This window comes from Hirsutella rhossiliensis (genome assembly GCF_020360975.1).
Source record: "Hirsutella rhossiliensis strain HR02 chromosome Unknown scaffold00001, whole genome shotgun sequence".
In the NCBI taxonomy this organism is placed as follows: domain Eukaryota; kingdom Fungi; phylum Ascomycota; class Sordariomycetes; order Hypocreales; family Ophiocordycipitaceae; genus Hirsutella; species Hirsutella rhossiliensis.
The window spans coordinates 10,425,231-10,444,251 of record NW_025408667.1 but is presented as its reverse complement, the minus strand read 5'-3'; the positions used below and the strand labels follow the sequence as shown (position 1 = coordinate 10,444,251).

General features: G+C 41.8%; 1 protein-coding gene across 1 annotated transcript; it reads right to left on the bottom strand.

The window, feature by feature from the left end:
• Positions 1 to 16,524: 16,524 nt before the first annotated feature.
• Positions 16,525 to 18,629, bottom strand: HRG_01299 (uncharacterized protein; the record flags this gene model as incomplete). Its single annotated transcript, XM_044859770.1, has 4 exons — positions 16,525 to 16,651; positions 16,706 to 16,815; positions 17,052 to 17,307; positions 18,625 to 18,629. 4 exons carry the CDS (start codon positions 18,627 to 18,629, stop codon positions 16,525 to 16,527), a joined length of 498 nt encoding a protein of 165 aa, XP_044726170.1.
• Positions 18,630 to 19,021: the final 392 nt, after the last annotated feature.

Genomic DNA, 19,021 nt, shown 5'->3' with positions numbered 1-19,021 from the left:
GTAGTTAAGCTTAATAGTCTTTTAATAAGGGTCTATAATAAGATTAATATTAACCTCCTTTGCTAAGCCTCCTTTAACCTACTACTTAGATAAGGAGTAGTAGACGCTTAACTACTTACTATTAAGGTAGAAAGGGATACCGAATTTAAGGTTAAGAAGATATAGGCTATACGCTAAAAGAAGGTTAGCTAAGGAAATCGCTAAGAGGTTCTTATAAAGTAGTATAGGTACTTTAACTTAATATAGGAACCTATATATAAGTTTATAGGAGCTATAGCCCTTAATAAGTTTAAGGCCCTATATAAACTAATATATAAGAACGATAGACTAATAGACTATTAGTAGTAGCTTAAGCTAGGACTATAAAGTAAGTAAAATAAAAGGGGTAGTTATAGTAATATAAGTATAATAGTATAAGTAAAGATAAAAATAGTATTTATTATAAGGTAGAGCTCTTAAACTACTTAAGCTTATTTCTTATCGTTATTATTACCCTTATTATTATTATTATTATCGTCGTCCTTATTAGCCTCCTCTTACTTATTAGTAGCGGCGGCGCTCTTTAAGGCGCTAAGGCGGCCCTTTAAGCCTATAAGCTAGTTAGTAGTAGCGGCGGCTCTAGGGGTAGAGGGGCGGCGGCTAGTATCGGCGGCGGCGGTAGGGGCAGTAGTAGTAGCGGAGGCGGGCACGGCTAAGGGGACCGCTAATAAGGCGACGGAGGTAGTATCCTTAGCGCTAGGTATATTAAAGGCGGAAGTAAGAGAGCGGAGGAGTAAGGACTTACTTAGGTATAAGGCCCTATCGCTTAAGGGCGTAGAGGTTACGGTATATCTCGTAAAGAGAGATACGAGAAGTATATAAAAATATACGAAGGTAAGATTAAAAGTAAGGGGTCGGATAGGTAAGGCAAAGAGATTTAATTCTTATAGGAGCAGCAATTATAGTAGGGGAGTAATTATTATATTACCTTAATTCTCCTTCTTTCCTCTATCTAACGCCCTTCTTTATACCCGTCTAGTATCTTAATTAATAAAGAAGATCCTGCTTAAAGAAGCTACTTATATCCTTTTAACTACCGAGCTTTTTACTAGTTTTTTCCCCTCCTTTCTAGCCGTTGCTAGTATATCTGTCTTATCTCTCGCTACCTCTATAGGAAGCTATCGCTACTTTTACTTCCCCTCTTACCCCTACCCTCCTCTCTATACCTCCTTTTAGCTCCTTCCTTAAAACCTATTTTTTAGCTTCCTAGGTCCCTCGTACTAAGGGATATCTCTAAGAACTACGAAATTAGGCTACGTGCTTCGGGCTAGTAAGCGTATAGAGGAGGTTCTTAGCTCTATACTTCTCCCTTTACTCGAGGAAAGTAAGGGCCCTTTTAGGTCCCTAAGCTCTTTTAGACTTACTTAAGGAAAAGGGGCCTAAAGAGGGGAAAGTCCTATAAGAAAGGGGGCCTTCTTAGAAGGGAAAAACCTAATTAAAATAAGGGGCCTTTTAAAGGGAAAAACCTCTTCCTTTTCTTTAGCTATAGACGTTACCTTCTTATACGGGCTATTAGCTCCTCTTATAGACTCTTAAGGCGGTCCTCTAAGGATAGCTTCTCTCGAACGTCTTCTAGCCCGATTTACTATAAAATAACAGCTAGCTTCTACTTTAGTAGGGGATTTATAAGACCGTTGGCTTTTATTAATACCGTTAGAACTTAACGGACGGAAATAAGTCCCCTATAGACCTCTTAGCGTAACTAATACTAGTAAATATCGATATACTATAGCTAGGTCGATAACTTACTATTTTCTATAAGAATTCGTATAGTTTAGATATTATAGTATTCTATAGCTAATAGGGTCGGAATTTATAGTTATAGAGATATTAGTAGCCGGCTAAGGAAAATCGCTTCTTTTAACGCTTCTAAAAGAGCTAGTAGCTCTACCTCTATACTAAAAGTCGTAATAGTAGCTTGCTTTAAAGCTCTCTAAGTAATAGTTCCTTTAAAAAGGGATATAATATACCTTTATAAGCTCTTTCTATTTAAAGAATTATCTATAAAGGACGAATCGCTTAAATAAAGGAAGATTTTAGTAGCTTATTTCCTTCCCTACCCTCCTAAGCATATACTATATAATCTCGTTAAATAGAGATAAAGGATAGCTCTATCTATTACTTCTTAATGCCTAGGGCTAGGATTCTAGTTATGCCTAGCTAGCTAGGAGACCGTAAAAGAGATATCCGGTCTAGTAGAAATAGCTATAAAAAGCAGGGAGCTTACCTTCTATTAATATTAGTGTTTTTCCTACTCCCTAGCTTAAAAGGACGGATTAGGTAAAAGCTCTTCGTTTAATATAGGCGTAGAGGGAAGCTTCTTATTAAGGGAAGTAGGGAGGAATTTATAAGCGACCTTATCGATATAGGCGTCCTAGGTAAGCTAGATAGTCTATTAGGACCTATTCCTAAGGATTTATATCCCTAGGAACTACTTTAGCTCCCTTAGCCTAGTTATCTTATACCTTTATTATAGGTCTTATATAGCCTCCCTAGTAGTAGCTTCTTCCTCTTTTAGGTAGGCCTAGATAATATCGTCGATATAAAAGAAGACCGTGATTTTACCCTTCTATATTATACACGGTTCCTAAGGGACTTTCTTAAAGCCTAGGGCTTCGAGGGAACCTATTAAATGCTATTACTAAAGAAAGGGTAATCTTCGTAGTCCGTATAAAGCTTTCCTAAGCTATAGAACCTTTCCTAGCTATTAAAAGCTTAGTAGAAGGCGTATATAGATAACTTCTTCTTCCTTAAGAGGGCAGTTAACGAAGGCGTTAACTATATCTATCTATTCGAGCTCGAGGTCGAATTCTACTACTATAGCTATAAGGGTCCGAAAAGACATCCCTACTAAGGTAGTTGCCCTAGTAGGTAGATCCCCTTTTTCCTATTAATTCCTATAGATAACTAGCTAGGCTTTATACTTTTAAAGGAAGCTATATTTATTAGTCTTATAGATAAAGACCTACTTATAGCTAAGGACCTATTTTCCTCTTACCTTTTCCTTAAGGACCTCTTTAAAAGACCCTATCTCCTTATATAAGGCTAGGTAGTCTTTCTAGGCCTAGAAAAACTAGTCTCTAAAGGGGTGTTTTTCTAGCTGCTTTTAGTTTACTAGTAGGTCCGGGAGGTTTCTTTTATATACCTTCCTTACTAATAGAAGCTTAAAAAGCTAGCCTGCTATAAATGCTTCGTAGGAACCGTCTTCTATAGGCGTTAGATAGAAGTCGGAAAAACGATCGAAATAAGGGAGAGGTTAGTCTTCTTTAGTATCTATATCGGGCCCTATACCTTCCTTTGCTTCTCGAAGCAGGGACAAAAAGGCAGCTAGGTAATCCTTTAAGAGAGGTGCCTTTCCTACCCCCTTAGGGGTCGAGACGGGAAGACTAACTAAAAAAGCTGCTTCTAGATCTTCTTCTTATATAGGAGGAGGCGTAGGTAGGTAGGCGTATTCTAGCTCTACCGCTTTCCTATAGTCTTCTTCTTCGTCTAGATTATCTAATCTAGTAGCTTCCTCTTCTTTAAAGTCGGCGTTATCCTTAACTACTTCGACGTTAGTTTCTTCTTCTATTTCCTCGTCTAGGACCTCTTTATAAGACTATTAAGAAGGGGGGATTTAGATCTTTTAAATTAGCTAACGTTAAGAGAGTAAGAGGGGCTATTAATCCCTCTTTCTATCGAAGAAGTTAGATTTATCGAAAATTATATCCCTTATTAAAATAACCTTCCGTAGAAAAGGAATCTAAATCCGGAAGATATTTATAGAATTATAACTAACGAGGTAACTAATAAAGGCTCTAAGATTAAGCTTTCTTTTCTTCTTCCTTTTTAGCTATATATCGGTAGTTATAGCGTATGCCTTATAGCCGTAGGTATAAAGGTAGGCTAGCGAGGCCCTCTTCTTTATAAAGAGCTTAAGGGGGGATTTCTAGTCTATTCCTTAGTTTAGTTCCCTAGGGTCTTTAGGGTCCCTAGGGGTCCGGTTCTAAAGGTAATAGGCGGTCTTAACGACTTCCCTCTAAAGGTCGTATAGAAGCCTTATAGTAAGTCTTATTATACGGGCCCTTTCTATTATAGCACCCCTTAATCTTTCTGCCCCTCCGTTCTAGGCCTAGGTATTTAGTAATAATAGGAGGGGTAGAATGCCCCCTTTTCGTAGCTAATTTAAGATATCTTTCGTAAATAGCTCTCTATTAGACCGTATCTTTTTTACCTTATAGCTAAAGTAAGATTTTATCTAGTTAACGAAGTCCCGGAGGGTAAACTAATTATACTTACTTAGGTAGGTCCGTAAGAAATAAGGGAAAACTATCCCTAAAAAAGCGTCTATAAAAAACATTACCCTAACGAAGCTTTCTTAATCCTTAGAGACGTCGGTCTAGTCGACCTAAATTTCCTTATACGGCTAGTCCGGCTATATTAAGGTCCGTCTAGAAATTCGTCTCTTAGTCTTTCCTTAGCCATAGTATTTATATTTAACGGTCTTTAGGCCCCTTATTTATACGCCCTATTATTAGCCTAGCTTATATAAAGCTAGGGGGCCCGGGTAACTAAGTCGTGCGTGCTAAAGAATACCGTCTCCTTAGGCTACTAAAAGAGGGTCCTTTATAGTAGACCTATTCCTCTTAGTAAGGAAAGCTAACTTCTTAAGTAGTTCCTTCTTATAAATAGGTCGGAATTTAAGAATAAATTAACCGAATTTTTCCTCGATAAGCCTAATCGTCTAATTCTTCTAGACTAGCCTTATAGGCTTAGACGTTATATCTTAGAAGATTCCTTCCTCTTAAAGAAAGCGGAAGGAAATTAAGCTCGTTAAAAATTAAGCGTAAAAAGCTACCATTTTTTATCGAAGAATTTATATAGACCTATTAAGTAATTTTATCGTGAAATTCACCCTTCTATACCCCTCTATTTATACGGTTAATTCCCTAGTAATAAGGTATTCCCTCTATACCTTCTTAAAGGACCGGAATTATAAGAGTATATTATAGATATCGAGGGAAGTACCGGAGTTAAGGATAGCTGATTTTCGTAGGGGATAATTAGAGGGCTCTAACGGTTGGTTTTAGCCTTATTAATCCGTAGGGAAGATAAAGGCCGGATTTACTATACTAACGATTTTCCCTTAAATTTACGGCTCGAATAAGGGCAGCGGCGTTCGTTACTATTTCTTAGTAACCTAAATCTCGTCTATCTTCTTCTATAATAAGGGGTCCTCCTTAAGAGACTATTATACTATTTCTTATAGCCTCTTTAAAGGGTTAACTCCTTTAGGTCGGTTTTCCTCGAAGACCTACTAGTAGTCTTCTAGCCGATAGGGCTTTTTATATACTTAGTAGGTAGGTCGATTCCTCCTTATACGTTGTCTCTTCGAGGAATCCTTATCCCTTTCTAGAAAGTCTGCTTAAAACCCCCCCCTTTTTACCCCTTATTGCTAATTTTAACGAAGAGGTTCGATTTTAACTAGTTCCCTAATTTTTCGACTAACGGACTAAAAGGTCTATTAAGGGACTAGTCGGGCCGGTCTAACTAACGGGGCCGGGGCTAGGCCCGGAGTAAGATACGAAGCCGGGGCCGGGACCGGGGCAGCCATTAAAGACGGTGTTAAGGCTCTCGAGGGAGGTAGAGCTAGAGGGGCAACAGCCGTAGCAGCAGCAGCGGGAACCGTAGTAATAGGGGCTGCAGCAGCTATAGGGGCAGCAGGTCGAGCCGTCTAGGTTAAGTGCTAGCTATAAAGGAATAAGACTGCTTACTATTATACTCTAGCAGCCTCTTCGTTTAGTTCCCGGCTAGCTTCTTAAAAGATAGTCGAGTAACCGTTACTAATAGGCTTTATTAGCAGAGATATATCCTATAGCTACTAGCTAGAAAGAGCTTCTATAAGGAAGTATTAGTTAGCTTCCTCGAGGATTTCTTCTTACTTAGCTAGCTACGAAGAAGCTAGTAGGTTCCTAGTAGAAAAGGCTCCTAGATATACCGTATAGGTCTTCTTAATATAGTTAGTTATATAGCCCCTCGAGGGAGCTATTAAGGTCTCGAGCTTTAAAAGCTACTGCCTAGGAGTCTCTTCCTCTTAAAGAGAGATTAGCTTTACGGTACTAACGGATTCTATTATTGCCGTACGAGCAGCAGTTAGTAGCTTTGTCTCGTAAAGGTATTCCTTTCGGTAACTCTCGTAGTCGCCTAAGGTAGTAGAAAAAGCTCTCTACTATACGGAGGTTAGCTCGGAGAAGAGGGATGCTCCCTTTATAAATTCCGTTGCCCTAGGACGAAGAGGGGGCTCGAGAGGGTCCTACTTATTAAAGAAGACTAAATTAAAGATAGTTCTATTTATACGAGCCCGTAGCTCCTTTACCTACTTATCCTAATCTTAGGGCTTTATAAGAATCGTCCTATAGACCGTAGGGATAGTAGAGGAGTCGGTTTTCGTTATTATTACGGAAGAGGGGGGGTAGAAAAGTTAGGTAAAAATCGGCTTTTTTAATAAGAGGGGTAAAAGGAAGCTACGAGGGATATAAGAAAGGTGCCTTTTATAGTAGCTAGAAGGTATAGGAATTCTATTCCTCCTAGGCTTATAACTCTCGCGAAGAAAGATATAAGAAGTATATAAAAATATATAAAGGTAAAATTAAAAGTAAGGGGTCGGATAGGTAGGGTAGAGAGATTTAATTCTTATAAGAGTAGTAATTATAGTAGGGGAGTAATTATTATATTGCCTTAATTCTCCTTCTTTCCTCTATCTAACGCCCTTCTTTATACCTATCTAGTATCTTAATTAATAAAGAAGATCCTACTTAAAGAAGCTACTAATATCCTTTTAACTACCGAGCTTTTTACCGGTTTTTTCCCCTCCTTTCTAGCTGTTACCGGTATATCTATCTTATCTCTCGCTACCTCTATAAGAAGCTATCGCTACTTCTACTTCCCCTCTTACCCCTACCCTCCTCTCTATACCTCCTTTTAGCTCCTTCCTTAAAACCTATTTTTTTAGCTTCCTAGGTCCCTCGTGCTAAGGGATATCTCTAAGAACTATAAAATTAGGCTACGCTTCGCAATAGTATATAGTAGCGGTAGCGGTAAGGCGCTTCTTAGTAGCCCCCCGCGCCTTCCTATATATACTAGCCTTCTAAGCTAACGCCGTAGTAAGTAAAATAAGAGGCGCTACCTTACTAGCGCGGCTAGCGCGCGCGTACTAATAGTAGCTACTACCGCGGCGGCGCCCGACCTAGTTAAAGTAGTTAAGCTCCTATAACGTATAACGTATATAGGGGGCTAAGCGGGCGGCGCCGGCCTATACTTAGCGCTTATACTATAGGAGGTTAGCGGAAAATATCTATTATACTTACTTAACTATAGACTTATAGGGGTAGCGGAGATAGAGGTAAGGGCTAAAGGGCCGGGCGTTATAAGGGGTAGTAGGGATAGCGTTATTACTTTAAAGGGCGATATAAAAGTAGCTAGCGTAGTAAAAGTAGTAGTAGCGGCGGTAGGCGCGGTAGTAAGGGCGCGGGTAAGAGCGGCGGTAGCGGTAGAGCTATTATTAGCCGCGGCTAGCACGGCGTTAATAAATAACTCTATATACTCTAAGAAGAAAGAGGTAAAAGAGAGAGAGGTAAATATATCTATTATAGAAGTTAGTATAATAGAATATAGCCTCCTACTTTATAAGGTAAGGAACTTATTAATTAAAGTTATTATTATTATTAAGGCTATTATTACTATTATAGCTATTACTATAAGTATATATTAATAGAGCGGCCTATATAGCTAAGAACGAACTAATACCTTAAGTAAAGTAGAACTTACTTATTATTACTATTACTATAGTTAAAGAAAGAAAAGAAGGAAGGGAAGGAGGAAAAAGGGAATACTACCTTATATACCCCTTAGTAGAGGAGGCTACCTAAGGCTAAGGGGACGGCTAACTTATAGCTTATATAGGTCTAGGCTAGCGGCTAGCTACTTAAGGGCGTATAATAAGTTATACCCTTATTTAAACGGCTAGCCGGCCGATAAGTATAAAGCTAGGTTCTAGCTACCTAGGCTAATAAGTATAGGGATAATAAGGCTAGTAAGGCTAGTATAATTAATAGGAAAGAGTAAGGTAGAGCTAGTAGTATAAGGAGCCTAAGGCTTAATTATATAAAAGCTATTAATAGGGCAGCTCCGCGCTATACTAAAGGGGGGGCATTATATAAGAGTCTTTAACTATTATAAGTTATAAGCTTAGGCTATAGCCTAAGCTATATAGTTATATATAAAGGGCCGGATCTTATATATATATATATAGGCTAGCTATAAATAAAAGAGCTTTATATAGCTTATTAATATTATCTTATAAACGGTACTTATATATATACCTCTACTTACTTTATAATAGATATAATACCTATATTAATCGACTTATCTCTTTAAGATAAACGTAATAATATACCTTTTAACCTAAGGGGTAAAGGAATAATTATAGTATAGGTTTAAGAAGATAACCCTTAGTCTAAACCTTATACCCTTAACTTAGTATTTAGTAAGGCTAGCTTAAGGATATTATAAATATAGGAATAATATAGATAAAAGGATATATTATAAGGGATTAACCTAAGTAATATTATTAAAGGAAAATAGGCTTATAGGCCTAAGAGATCCTTTATTAATAATATTATTATAAAGGTAAGTAAGTATAAGCTTTACGTTAAAGATATACTGCCTCCCCTTTACTTCCTTTAACGCGGTAATAGCTTTAGAATTTATATATAAGTAGAAGGAAGCTATAAACCGCGAAATAAAGGAAAACTTAGTAAGGAGTATATAAAAGATTATCCTAAAAGCTATTATTAAATAAAAAGGTTACTTCCTAATCCCTTTACGTTAGGTCTTTATATATAAGACCGATAAATAAGGGTATATTATATACTTTAAAGTATATATTATAGTTCCTAAAAACCTATAACTTAAAGATAATAAGGATATATATATAGCTATACTATAAGTATAAATATTTCGACTACTAATAGCCTTCTACTACCTTAAGGACTTTAAGACGGAATAATATAACGTAAAAATAGTATTTTTATATATAATCTTATACTAAGAAGTTTATTACTAGCCTCTACTAAGATTCTTAATACCTAGGCTATACCTAAAGCTATTAAAGGTACTATATAGGCTTTATATCTCCTTAAAGCTATAGTTTAAAGAGATATTTAGTTTCTTTACTAAACTAAGAGCTTAGTAGCTAGTAAAAGACGCCTATATACTAGTCTATAAGGGCGTTATTATCTTTATCTTTATAAATAATATTATTATAATATATCTTAAAAGGTAAAAATAAGATTAAGGAGAGCTATATAAGGCTATTACTATTATAAAGTAAGTAAAGGTATAGGCTTAAGTACGGTCTATTAAAAGAAGGTTAATAATCTATAAGAGGAAAAAGAAAGAAAAGTATAAGTATAGCTTATATAAGCGTAGAGGCCGCTTATATATAGACTTAGCTTAGACCCTAGTTTAGGCCTATATAAGGTAAAAGCCTTTATATTATACCCCTACCTAGCTTTTAAAGAAGCGCGACTTTAAATAATACTTAGTACTACGCTTAAAGGGATAGAACCCTTATATAGACTATATACGCTTAGTCGCGGAAAAAACGTTAGTAAATAATATATAATACCCTCTTAAGTAAGCTTCTTAGATAAACTATATTATTAGTAAGGGCCGCGCCCTAAGAGTTAGGCTTTAGTACTTATAGCTAAGGAGTAAAGGTATATAAAATAGTATATAGCTAGCTTTAATAAGCTTATAGTATCCTACCCCCCTTATATTAGCGTATAGTAGTAGCTCTTAGTACTATAATATAAGGGATAGTACTTTAGTATATAAAGCTTTACTCCCTTTTATATAGGGCTATATAAGTACTCCCTTTTACTATAGTTATATTATATTAGCGGCCTTCTTATATCTTAGCTGCCCTTTTAGTCGCTATAAGTATACGTCTTATTTATATAATAGCTACTACCGCTTATAAGGGAACGCCGATAAAGCCTATAAAAGCGTTACTAAGATTACTTATCGCTAAAGTCGCTATAGTTAAACCTAACCTCCTTTTTATCTTAGCGTATACGCCCCTTTATTACTTAGAGTATATTTACCCGCGCCTCCTAGCATAGGTACTTTAAAAACTAATAGGATTTACTACTATAGCCTATATAGCGACCCTCTTATTACTACCTCTTCTTATCTTTAGTCCTTAAGGTAGAGATAGAGATATCTATAGTATTACTAGCGTTATCTTCTTCTTATACTATAAAAGAAGATAAAAAAAAGACCTTATTACTACTAAGCTTATAAAGAAAGTAAACGAGATCGGTAAATATATTTAGTAGTATAGACCTTTTACTTAAATAAGTACGCTAATCTATATTTAAGCTTATAATAAGGTAATTATATTTTACTACGTTAAGCTAGCTATATACGTTTACTTAATAAAGCACTTTTATAAACTATATAAAGTAAGCTAGAATAGCTTTACTTTACTTTTAATATAGCTTTATAAGCTCCTAGCCTAGCGACTTAGCTACGTTAGGTTTACTATAGTTAGTATAGAGCTTTATAAGGAGGTTAGCTAGTTTATTTATACTAGTATATATAAACGGTAAGAGATACCTTTATAAGTATAGGGATAAGCTCGCGTAAAGATAGTCGAATTAAGTATAGATATCCCTTATTATAGTGCTATTAATATAGAGCTTTACTTTTATATAAAGTAGCTATAGCTCGAGCTTTATAAAGGAGCTATTAAACTTACTAAGGTATAGTAGTACTAATTTTAGTCGTATAAAGCCTTGCTATTATAAGAGGCGTTTAATTACTTAGGCGAACTAAGTATTACGTTTACTTTAATTTTATAACTATAAGCGTAAAGATATTTATATATATATATATATTAGCGCGGGCGGTTTAACTAAACTAGGTAATTAAACGTTAACTTTAAAGGCAGCTAAAAATAGCTATTTTATATATAGGGATATAAAGAAGGTAAAATAAAAGGTAGATTATACTATTATATATAAGAGTCTTTAACTGTTATAGGTAATAGGCTTAGGCCGCGGCCTAAGCCGTATAGTTACGTGCGGAGGGCCGGATCCCGTAAGTATAGGGGCGGGCCAGCCGCGCATAGAAGAGCTCTGCATAGCTTATTAATATTATCCTACGGACGGCACCTACGCATACGCCTCTGCCTACTCCGTGATAGTATAAGCTATTAACTAATAGATCTAATAGATATCTCCCCGGAAAGGGTGCCGCTTCCTTAAGGGAGCACCCCGCTACCCCCTAGGCGGATAGGAAGTATTGCAGCTATCCTAGAAGCGATTAAAAGCGCGACGGCTAGCGAGAAGAACGAGGTTCTCGCTGCACTAGGGGAGCCGTCTACGAGACCAGCGTTAACCCCTACGACCTTAGCAACACCGGTTACGGCGGCGGCACCACCGATACGGAAGCCGCTTCCCTAGCCGACTTAGGACGGCAAGCCTAAGTCCTTCTACTTCTTCCTTAGCCGGCTATAGACGAAGTTTATAATAGACGAGAAATAGGGCCTAAACGGCTATCGTAATATAGCGTGGTATTCGCTCCTCTATACGCTGCCGGAGCCCTAGATACGGCGGATCTCCGGATTCTAGGATAAGGGCGGCCCTAAAGGCAGACGCGACCTATAGGACTTCTTCTAACACCTTATATATACGTTCGGCAACGTATAAGAGCGGGAGAAGGCGTAGGATAGGCTGCGGACCCTTAAGCAGAGGGATAGGTAGACCTTTAGCGAATTCCTCCCCGACTTCGAAGAGACGCTCTCACGAGTAGCGGGAACCACGGTATAGGAAGATAGCGCGAAGCTTATATAGTTACGGAACTCGATTACGCCGGCCCTACGGGAGCTGCTTATCCCCGTAATTATACCTACTAACTACGGCGAGTACGTAAGCCGGTTAATAAAGGTAGCATAAGGCTACGAGTAGACGCCGCGTTTCTAGAAGCTTCGTAAGCGCACGCCGCATAGCGGTAACGGGATCACCGCCCCTCTATAAGAGGAACAGCCGACTATCGATACTAACGGAGATACCCTAATATCGGCTACCCGCACGGACCGAGCTAAACGCGGTAGGAAGTCGTCTTCGAATATCCCTTATACTATCCCGCTCTCTAAGTAGCGGGCGAAGTAGGTAACGAGCGAGGAAATCGGGAAAAGGAAGGCTAACGGCCGCTGCCTACGTTGCGGCGCGTTTATATACTTTATGTTAAAATGCCCCTTCCTTTTAGCTAAGCGGCCTATAGTAGTTCGAGTAGCGAAGATAGAACCGCTCCTTGCCTTAGACGACGAAGAGGACTCCGCTCCCTTAGGCCCGGAGGAAAAAGAGTAGCTCCGGAGCAAAGACGGGCTCCGGAGCCCTAATTACTAGCACTAGTAAAGGAGAAGGAGGAATTATCCGCCCGTATAAAAGAGGAGCTTACTTTAATATAGGTTATAGTTAATAACTCCTTGCCCGTCGCCGCCCTTATAGATAAGGGCTGCTAGTGCTACGCCGTAGTTAACGAGGCGCTTATACGAGAGATATAAGTGCCGGTAGAAAAGATCGCCCTAAGGCGAGTAAAGGGCGCCTTAGGCGCGATAGAGGGTACGGTAATTAAGGGCATTATATAGCTAGCTATAGAGGTCGACGGTTGCCGTAAGCTTATTATAGCCTATATAATCCCTTAACTAGAGTTTCCCTTAATCCTCGGGAAACCCTAGTTATTATATACGGAGTTATACTCGGTTCCGTACTAGAAGAAGCTATAGTTTAGGCCTACGTAACGGTAGGTCCGCTACAACGACGGTTCTATAGGCGTAGGACTAGGCGTGCGAGCTTTATGCTCGGTATAAGAAGTCCTTGCCTCTATCTTTATAGGAACCGTGCGACGGTTAGAGCGGGAGGAAGGCCGGGCAGCGGCTAACGTAGCGGTCTACGTAGTTAGCCTAGCGGATATCGATAAGGCCCTCCGGGCAAAGAAGCCGAAGTCGCCCTCTAAGCTACGGTAGTAGATACCGGAGCGCTTTTACGACCTCCTACCGCTATTTAAGTCCTAGGAAGCGGACAAGCTTAACCCGTATAAGCCGGGGGTAGACTATAAGATCGTACTCCGCACCGATAAAAAGGGGCAGGAACTGCCCGCACCGTTTAGACCGCTATATAGTATATTATACGCGGAACTACTAGTGCTAAAGAAGACGCTAAGGGACCTCCTAGATAAGGGTTTTATTTAAGCAAGCAGCTCCGAAGTAGGAGCGCCGGTCTTATTCGTGCGTAAACTAGGGGGCGGGATATAGTTCTATTACGACTATAGGGCTCTAAATGCAATTACGAGGCCGGACCGCTACCCCTTGCCCTTAATCTCGGATACGCTCTATAACCTTTCGAAGGCGAAGTGGTTTACGAAGCTAGATATAAAATAGGCGTTCTATAAGGTGCGGATCTCGGAGGGTAACGAGTAAAAGACAGCGTTCCGTATACGCTACGGCTTATTCGAGTAGCTTATAACGCCCTTCGGCCTCTTAGGAGCGCCCGCTACCTTCTAGCGTTATATTAATAACGTACTTCGGGACTTCCTCGACGAGTTCGCCTCTATATATATAGATAATATCCTTATCTATACGAGCGGCTCCTACGAGGACTATATACGGAAAGTACGGAGGGTCCTAGAGCGCCTCTAACTTTATAGGCTCTACCTCGACCTAGATAAGTGCGAATTCGGGGTTAAGAGGGTTAAGTACCTAAGCTTTATTATCTACGCCGGCGTAGGCATATAGGCGGATCCCGTAAAGATCTAGGCGATTCGGGACTAGGCTGCCCTAACTACGTAGATAGGCGTACGGAGCTTCCTTAGGTTCGCGAACTATTATAGGATATTTATTAAGGGCTTCTCCTATATTATAATGCCCTTAAATAAGATTACCGGGAAGCGGACCGCCTTTTACTAGGGGCCCGTATAGGAAGGAGCGTTCCGCACGCTTAAGGACCTATTCTCTTAAGCCCCGGTGCTACTCTAGTAGGACTTCGACCGGTCTACGTTAGTTAAAGCGGACTATAGCGGCTAGGCACTCGGAGGAACGCTCTCCTAGGAGGTAGACGGGCGGAAGCAACCGGTAGCGTTCTACTCCTATAAGCTAACCCTAGCGGAGCGGAACTACGCTATTTACGATAAGGAGATGCTAGCGATTATTAGCTACCTCGAGCAATAGTAAGTAGAGCTCCGGAGCTATAAGAGCTTCGAGGTTCTTATAGACTATAGGAACCTCGAGTACTTTATAACTCGCTAGCACCTCTCGGAGCGGCAAGCCCGCTAGGCGGAGTATCTCTTACGCTTTAACTTCTCGATTAAGTACCGGCTAGGGCGGGACTCCGTAGTCCTAGATACGCTTTCCCGGAGGGATTAGGACCGGCCGATAGGAGCGGACATCGAGGCCCGGGATCTATAGCTTATCCCGTAAGAAGCGCTACGGACTTATATAGGAGCTTCCCTAGTAGAGGAAGGCGCGGCGCTAACGGATAAGCCTTCCCCCGCACCTTCGCCTCGGCCCGGCGAGGAGGGATAGACCGGCCTAGGGGCGCGTGCGGCGCGGGTATTCTAAGATAAGGTCCTCTAGCGCTTATAGGATAGGATATCGTCTCTAGACCGTACCTACGAGAGCGTGCGCCGCGCCGTTAAGTCCGGCGCTCGACGCCTCGATCTAAAGCTAAAGCTAAAGGTATAAGTGGCCGACTATTATATCGACCTACGGGGGCACCTACGTTAGCGGGGGAGACTATAGGTGCCGGGCGCGCCGTATACTATAGAAGCTAGGGAAGGATAGACCGCCGGAGCTAGACGAACGGAACGAGCTCCGAGGAAGCTAGTCTAGCTCGTCATAACTCTAGTATCGTAGGCTACCGGGTAGGCAGGGCATAGTAGTAGGCCTCGCGAGGATTTCTACTAGCCTCCTATAGTACTACGTTCGCCGCTTCCTCCGTAACTACGATATCTACGGCCGTACTAAGATTTAGAGGCGTAGCAAGGGCTGCTTAAGCAGCTTCCGGTGCCCGACCGGTTCTATATATATATATAGATAGACTTTATAACGGACCTCCTACTTATAGAGGGCGGCAACCGCTATATATAGGTAATTAAGGACCGACTTAGTAAGTCTATAGTATTAGAGCCGATGCCGTCTATAGATATAGAGTCCTACGTAGAGCGCTTCCTATAGTACTAGGCCCGCTCGTATAGCTAGCTAGCCTCTATTATAAGCGATAGGGGATCGAATTAGACTAGCCGCTTTTAGCAGCACCTATACCGGCTACTTTAGATTACGCAGCTGCTTAGCACGGCATATTACCTATAGACCGATAGAGGGCCCGAGAGGGTTAACTAGGAGGCGTAGGCTTACCTATAGGCCGTCGTAGCCCGCAACTAAGTAGACTAAGACCATTAGCTCCCCGCGGCCTAACTTATATTAAATAGTAGACTATATACCTCTATTAGGATAGCCCCTTTCTTTATAACGTATAGCTTCGAACTACCCTTATTAGTTCCCTTTGCCGTAGACGTAGTAGCGGAGTAGTATAGTAATTCGTTACCGGAGGGCCGCGCCTCCGCGTTCGTATAAAAGCTATAGGAGACCACGGATTATTGCTAATCCGCGATAGCCGCCGCGGCGTAAGATTAGGAGCGGCACGCTAATAAGACTAGGGCCCTAGTAGATAGGTTTACGGTAAGAGATAAGGTATAGCTAGACCTCCGTAACTATAGGTCGGCACGGCTAAAGAAGAAGCTTAACTAGCTATACGTAAAGTTTACGGTGTGGAGGGTTATTAGCCCGTAGGTTATAGAGCTCGATAGTCTCCTAACGGGGGTCTATAATAAGATTAACGTAGACCTCCTTCGTAGAGCCTCCTTTAACCCGCTGCCTAGATAAGAAGTAGTAGACGCCTAACCGCCCGTAATCGAGGTAGAGGGAGAGGACGAGTTCGAGGTCGAAGAGATATAGGCCGCGCGCTAGAAAAAGGTCGGCAGGGGGAAACGCCGGGAGGTCCTCGTTAAGTAGCGCGGGTATCTCGACCCTACGTAGGAACCCGCACGTAAGTTTACGGGAACTATAGCCCTCGATAAGTTCGAAGCCTTATTCGGAACGGTAGACGAGAACGATAGACTAGCGGACTACCGATAGTAGCCCGGGCTAGGACCACGAAGTAGGCATAGCGGAGGGGGCAGTTACGGCAATATAGGCAATATAAGCGTAATAGTATAGGCGGAGATAAAAATAGCGTTTATTGCGGGGCAGAGCCCCTAGACTACCTGGGCCTATTCCTTATCGTTATTATTATCTTCGTTATCGTCGTCCTCGTCGGCCTCCTCCTTTTTATTAGCGGCGGCGGCGGTCTCTAGGGCGCTAAGGCGGCCCTCTAAGCCCGCAAGCTAGTCGGCGGCGGCGGCGGCTCCGGGGGCAGAGGGGCGGCGGCTAGCGGCGGCGGCAGGGGCAGCGGCGGTAGCGGAGGCGGGCACGGCTAAGGGGACCGCCGATAGGGCGACGGAGGCAGTATCCCTAGCGCCGGGTACGTTAAAGGCGGAAATAAGGGAGCGGAGGAGTAGGACTTACTTAGGCATAAGGCCCCACCGCTCGAGGGCGCGGAGGTTACGGTAGGCGGCGGCGGCGGCGGTAAGGCGCTTCTTAGCAGCCCCCCGCGCCTGCCCGTGCGAGCCGGCCTTCTAAGCCGACGCCGTAGCGAGCAGGACGGGAGGCGCCGCCTTATAGGCGCGGCCGGCTCGCGCGCACTAGTAGTAGCTGCCGCCGCGGCGGCGCCCGGCCTAGTCGGAGCAGTCGAGCTCCTACGACGCATAACGCATATAGGGGGCCGAGCGGGCGGCGCCGGCCTATACTTAGCGCTTATACTATAGGAGGTTAGCGGATAACGTCTATTACGCTTACCTAACTACGGACTTACGGGGGTAGCGGAAACGGAGGCGGGGGCCGAGGGGCCGGGCGTTATAGGTGGCGGCGGGGACGGCGTCGTTACCCTAAGGGGCGACGTAAGAGCGAACAGCGCAGCAGAGGCGGCGGCGGCGGCGGTAGGAGCGGTGGCAGCGGCGCGGGCAGGAGCGGCGGTAGCGGCGGAGTCGTCGTCGGCCGCGGCTAGCACGGCGTCGACGAACGACTCCGCACGCTCCGAGAAGGAGGAGGAGAGGGAGAGGCGGATATATCTATCGCGGAAGTTAGCACGACGGAATACGGCCTCCCGCTCTATAAGGCGCGGAACTTACTAGTTAGAGTTATTATTATTATTAGGGCTATTATTACTGCTGCCGCTACTACTGCGAGCATACGTTAATAGAGCGGCCTATATAGCTAGGAACGGACCAACGCCCTAGGTAGAGCGGAACTTACCTATTAATGCTACTACTACGGTTAAAGAAGGGAGAGAAGGAAGGGAAGGGGGAAGGGGGGGATGCCGCCTTATATACCCCTTAGTAGAGGATGCTGCCTAAGGCAGAGGGGACGGGCAACCTAAGGCTTACGTAGGTCCGGACTAGCCGCCGGCTACCTAGGGGCGCATATAATAGGTTACGCCCCTATTTAAACGGCTAGCCGGCCGACGAGTATAGAGCCGGGTCCCGGCTGCCCGGGCTAACGGGCGCGGGGATAATAGGGCTAGTAGGGCCGGCCCTATTAACGGGAAAGGGCAGGGAAGAGCCCGCGGCACGGGCCTAATTATACGGGAGCCGTCAATAGGGCAGCGCTACGCCGCGCTCGAGGGAGGGCATTATATAAGAGTCTTTGACTATTATAGGTGATGGGCTTAGGCCGCGGCCTAAGCCGTGTAGTTACGTGCGGAGGGCCGGATCCCGTAAGTATAGGGGCGGGCCAGCCGCGCATAGAAGAGCTCTATATAGCTTATTAATATTATCCTACGGACGGCACCTACGTACACGCCTCTACCTACTCCGTGATATTATAGAGTAAGTAAAGGTATAGGCTTAGGTACGGTCTATTAAAGGAAGGTTAATAATCTATAAAAGGGAAAAAGAAGAAAAGTATAAGCGTAGCTTATATAGGCGTAGAGGCCGCTTATATATAGACTTAGCCTAGACCTTAGTCTAGGCCTATATAGGGTAAAAGCCCTTATAATTATTAAGGATAGGGCTCTTAAAAAGATATAGCTCTTATAAGCTTCCTATATCTTTAAAACTATAAAGAAATATTATATCCTTAATAATAATATACTTTATAAGCTTAAGATCCTACTAAGAATAAAAGAGCTTATCCCTTATAAAAGGTAGGCCTTAAAGGAAGAGATATATAAATATATCTCTTTAATTAGGTTGCTTATTTATCTAGTAATTTATACTAAGCTAGATATAATATTTATAGCTAGAAAGCTAGCTTAATATAATTATAACCTTAGGCCGCGCTATAAGTATAAAGTATATAAGTACTTAGCTTACCTTTATTATATAAGAGACCGTTATATTTACTTTATAGTAATAAACCTAATAAGGCGGCTAATATATATATCTAACTCCATATATACTAATAATATAAAGACTAAGAAGTCCTTATAAGGATATATATTCCTACTCCTTAGTAAGCTAATTAACTAAAAAGCTACTAAGTAAGCTACTATAATAACGTTCTTTATAAAAGCTAAATTATTAGTACTCTTATAGATAGCTAAGAAATAAGTAGTATTTAGCTAGCTAATTAAAGAGCTTAGTATTAGTATTAAAAGGACTATAAAGCTCTAGTATAATAACCTTTAGACTATTAAGCTTCTAACTAAATTAAGCGTAAAGCTTAAGATAAACCTTATATAAGAGTCTTTAACTATTATAAGTTATAAGCTTAGGCTATAGCTTAAGCTATATAGTTATATATAAAAGGCTAGATCCTATATATATATATATAGGCTAGCTATAT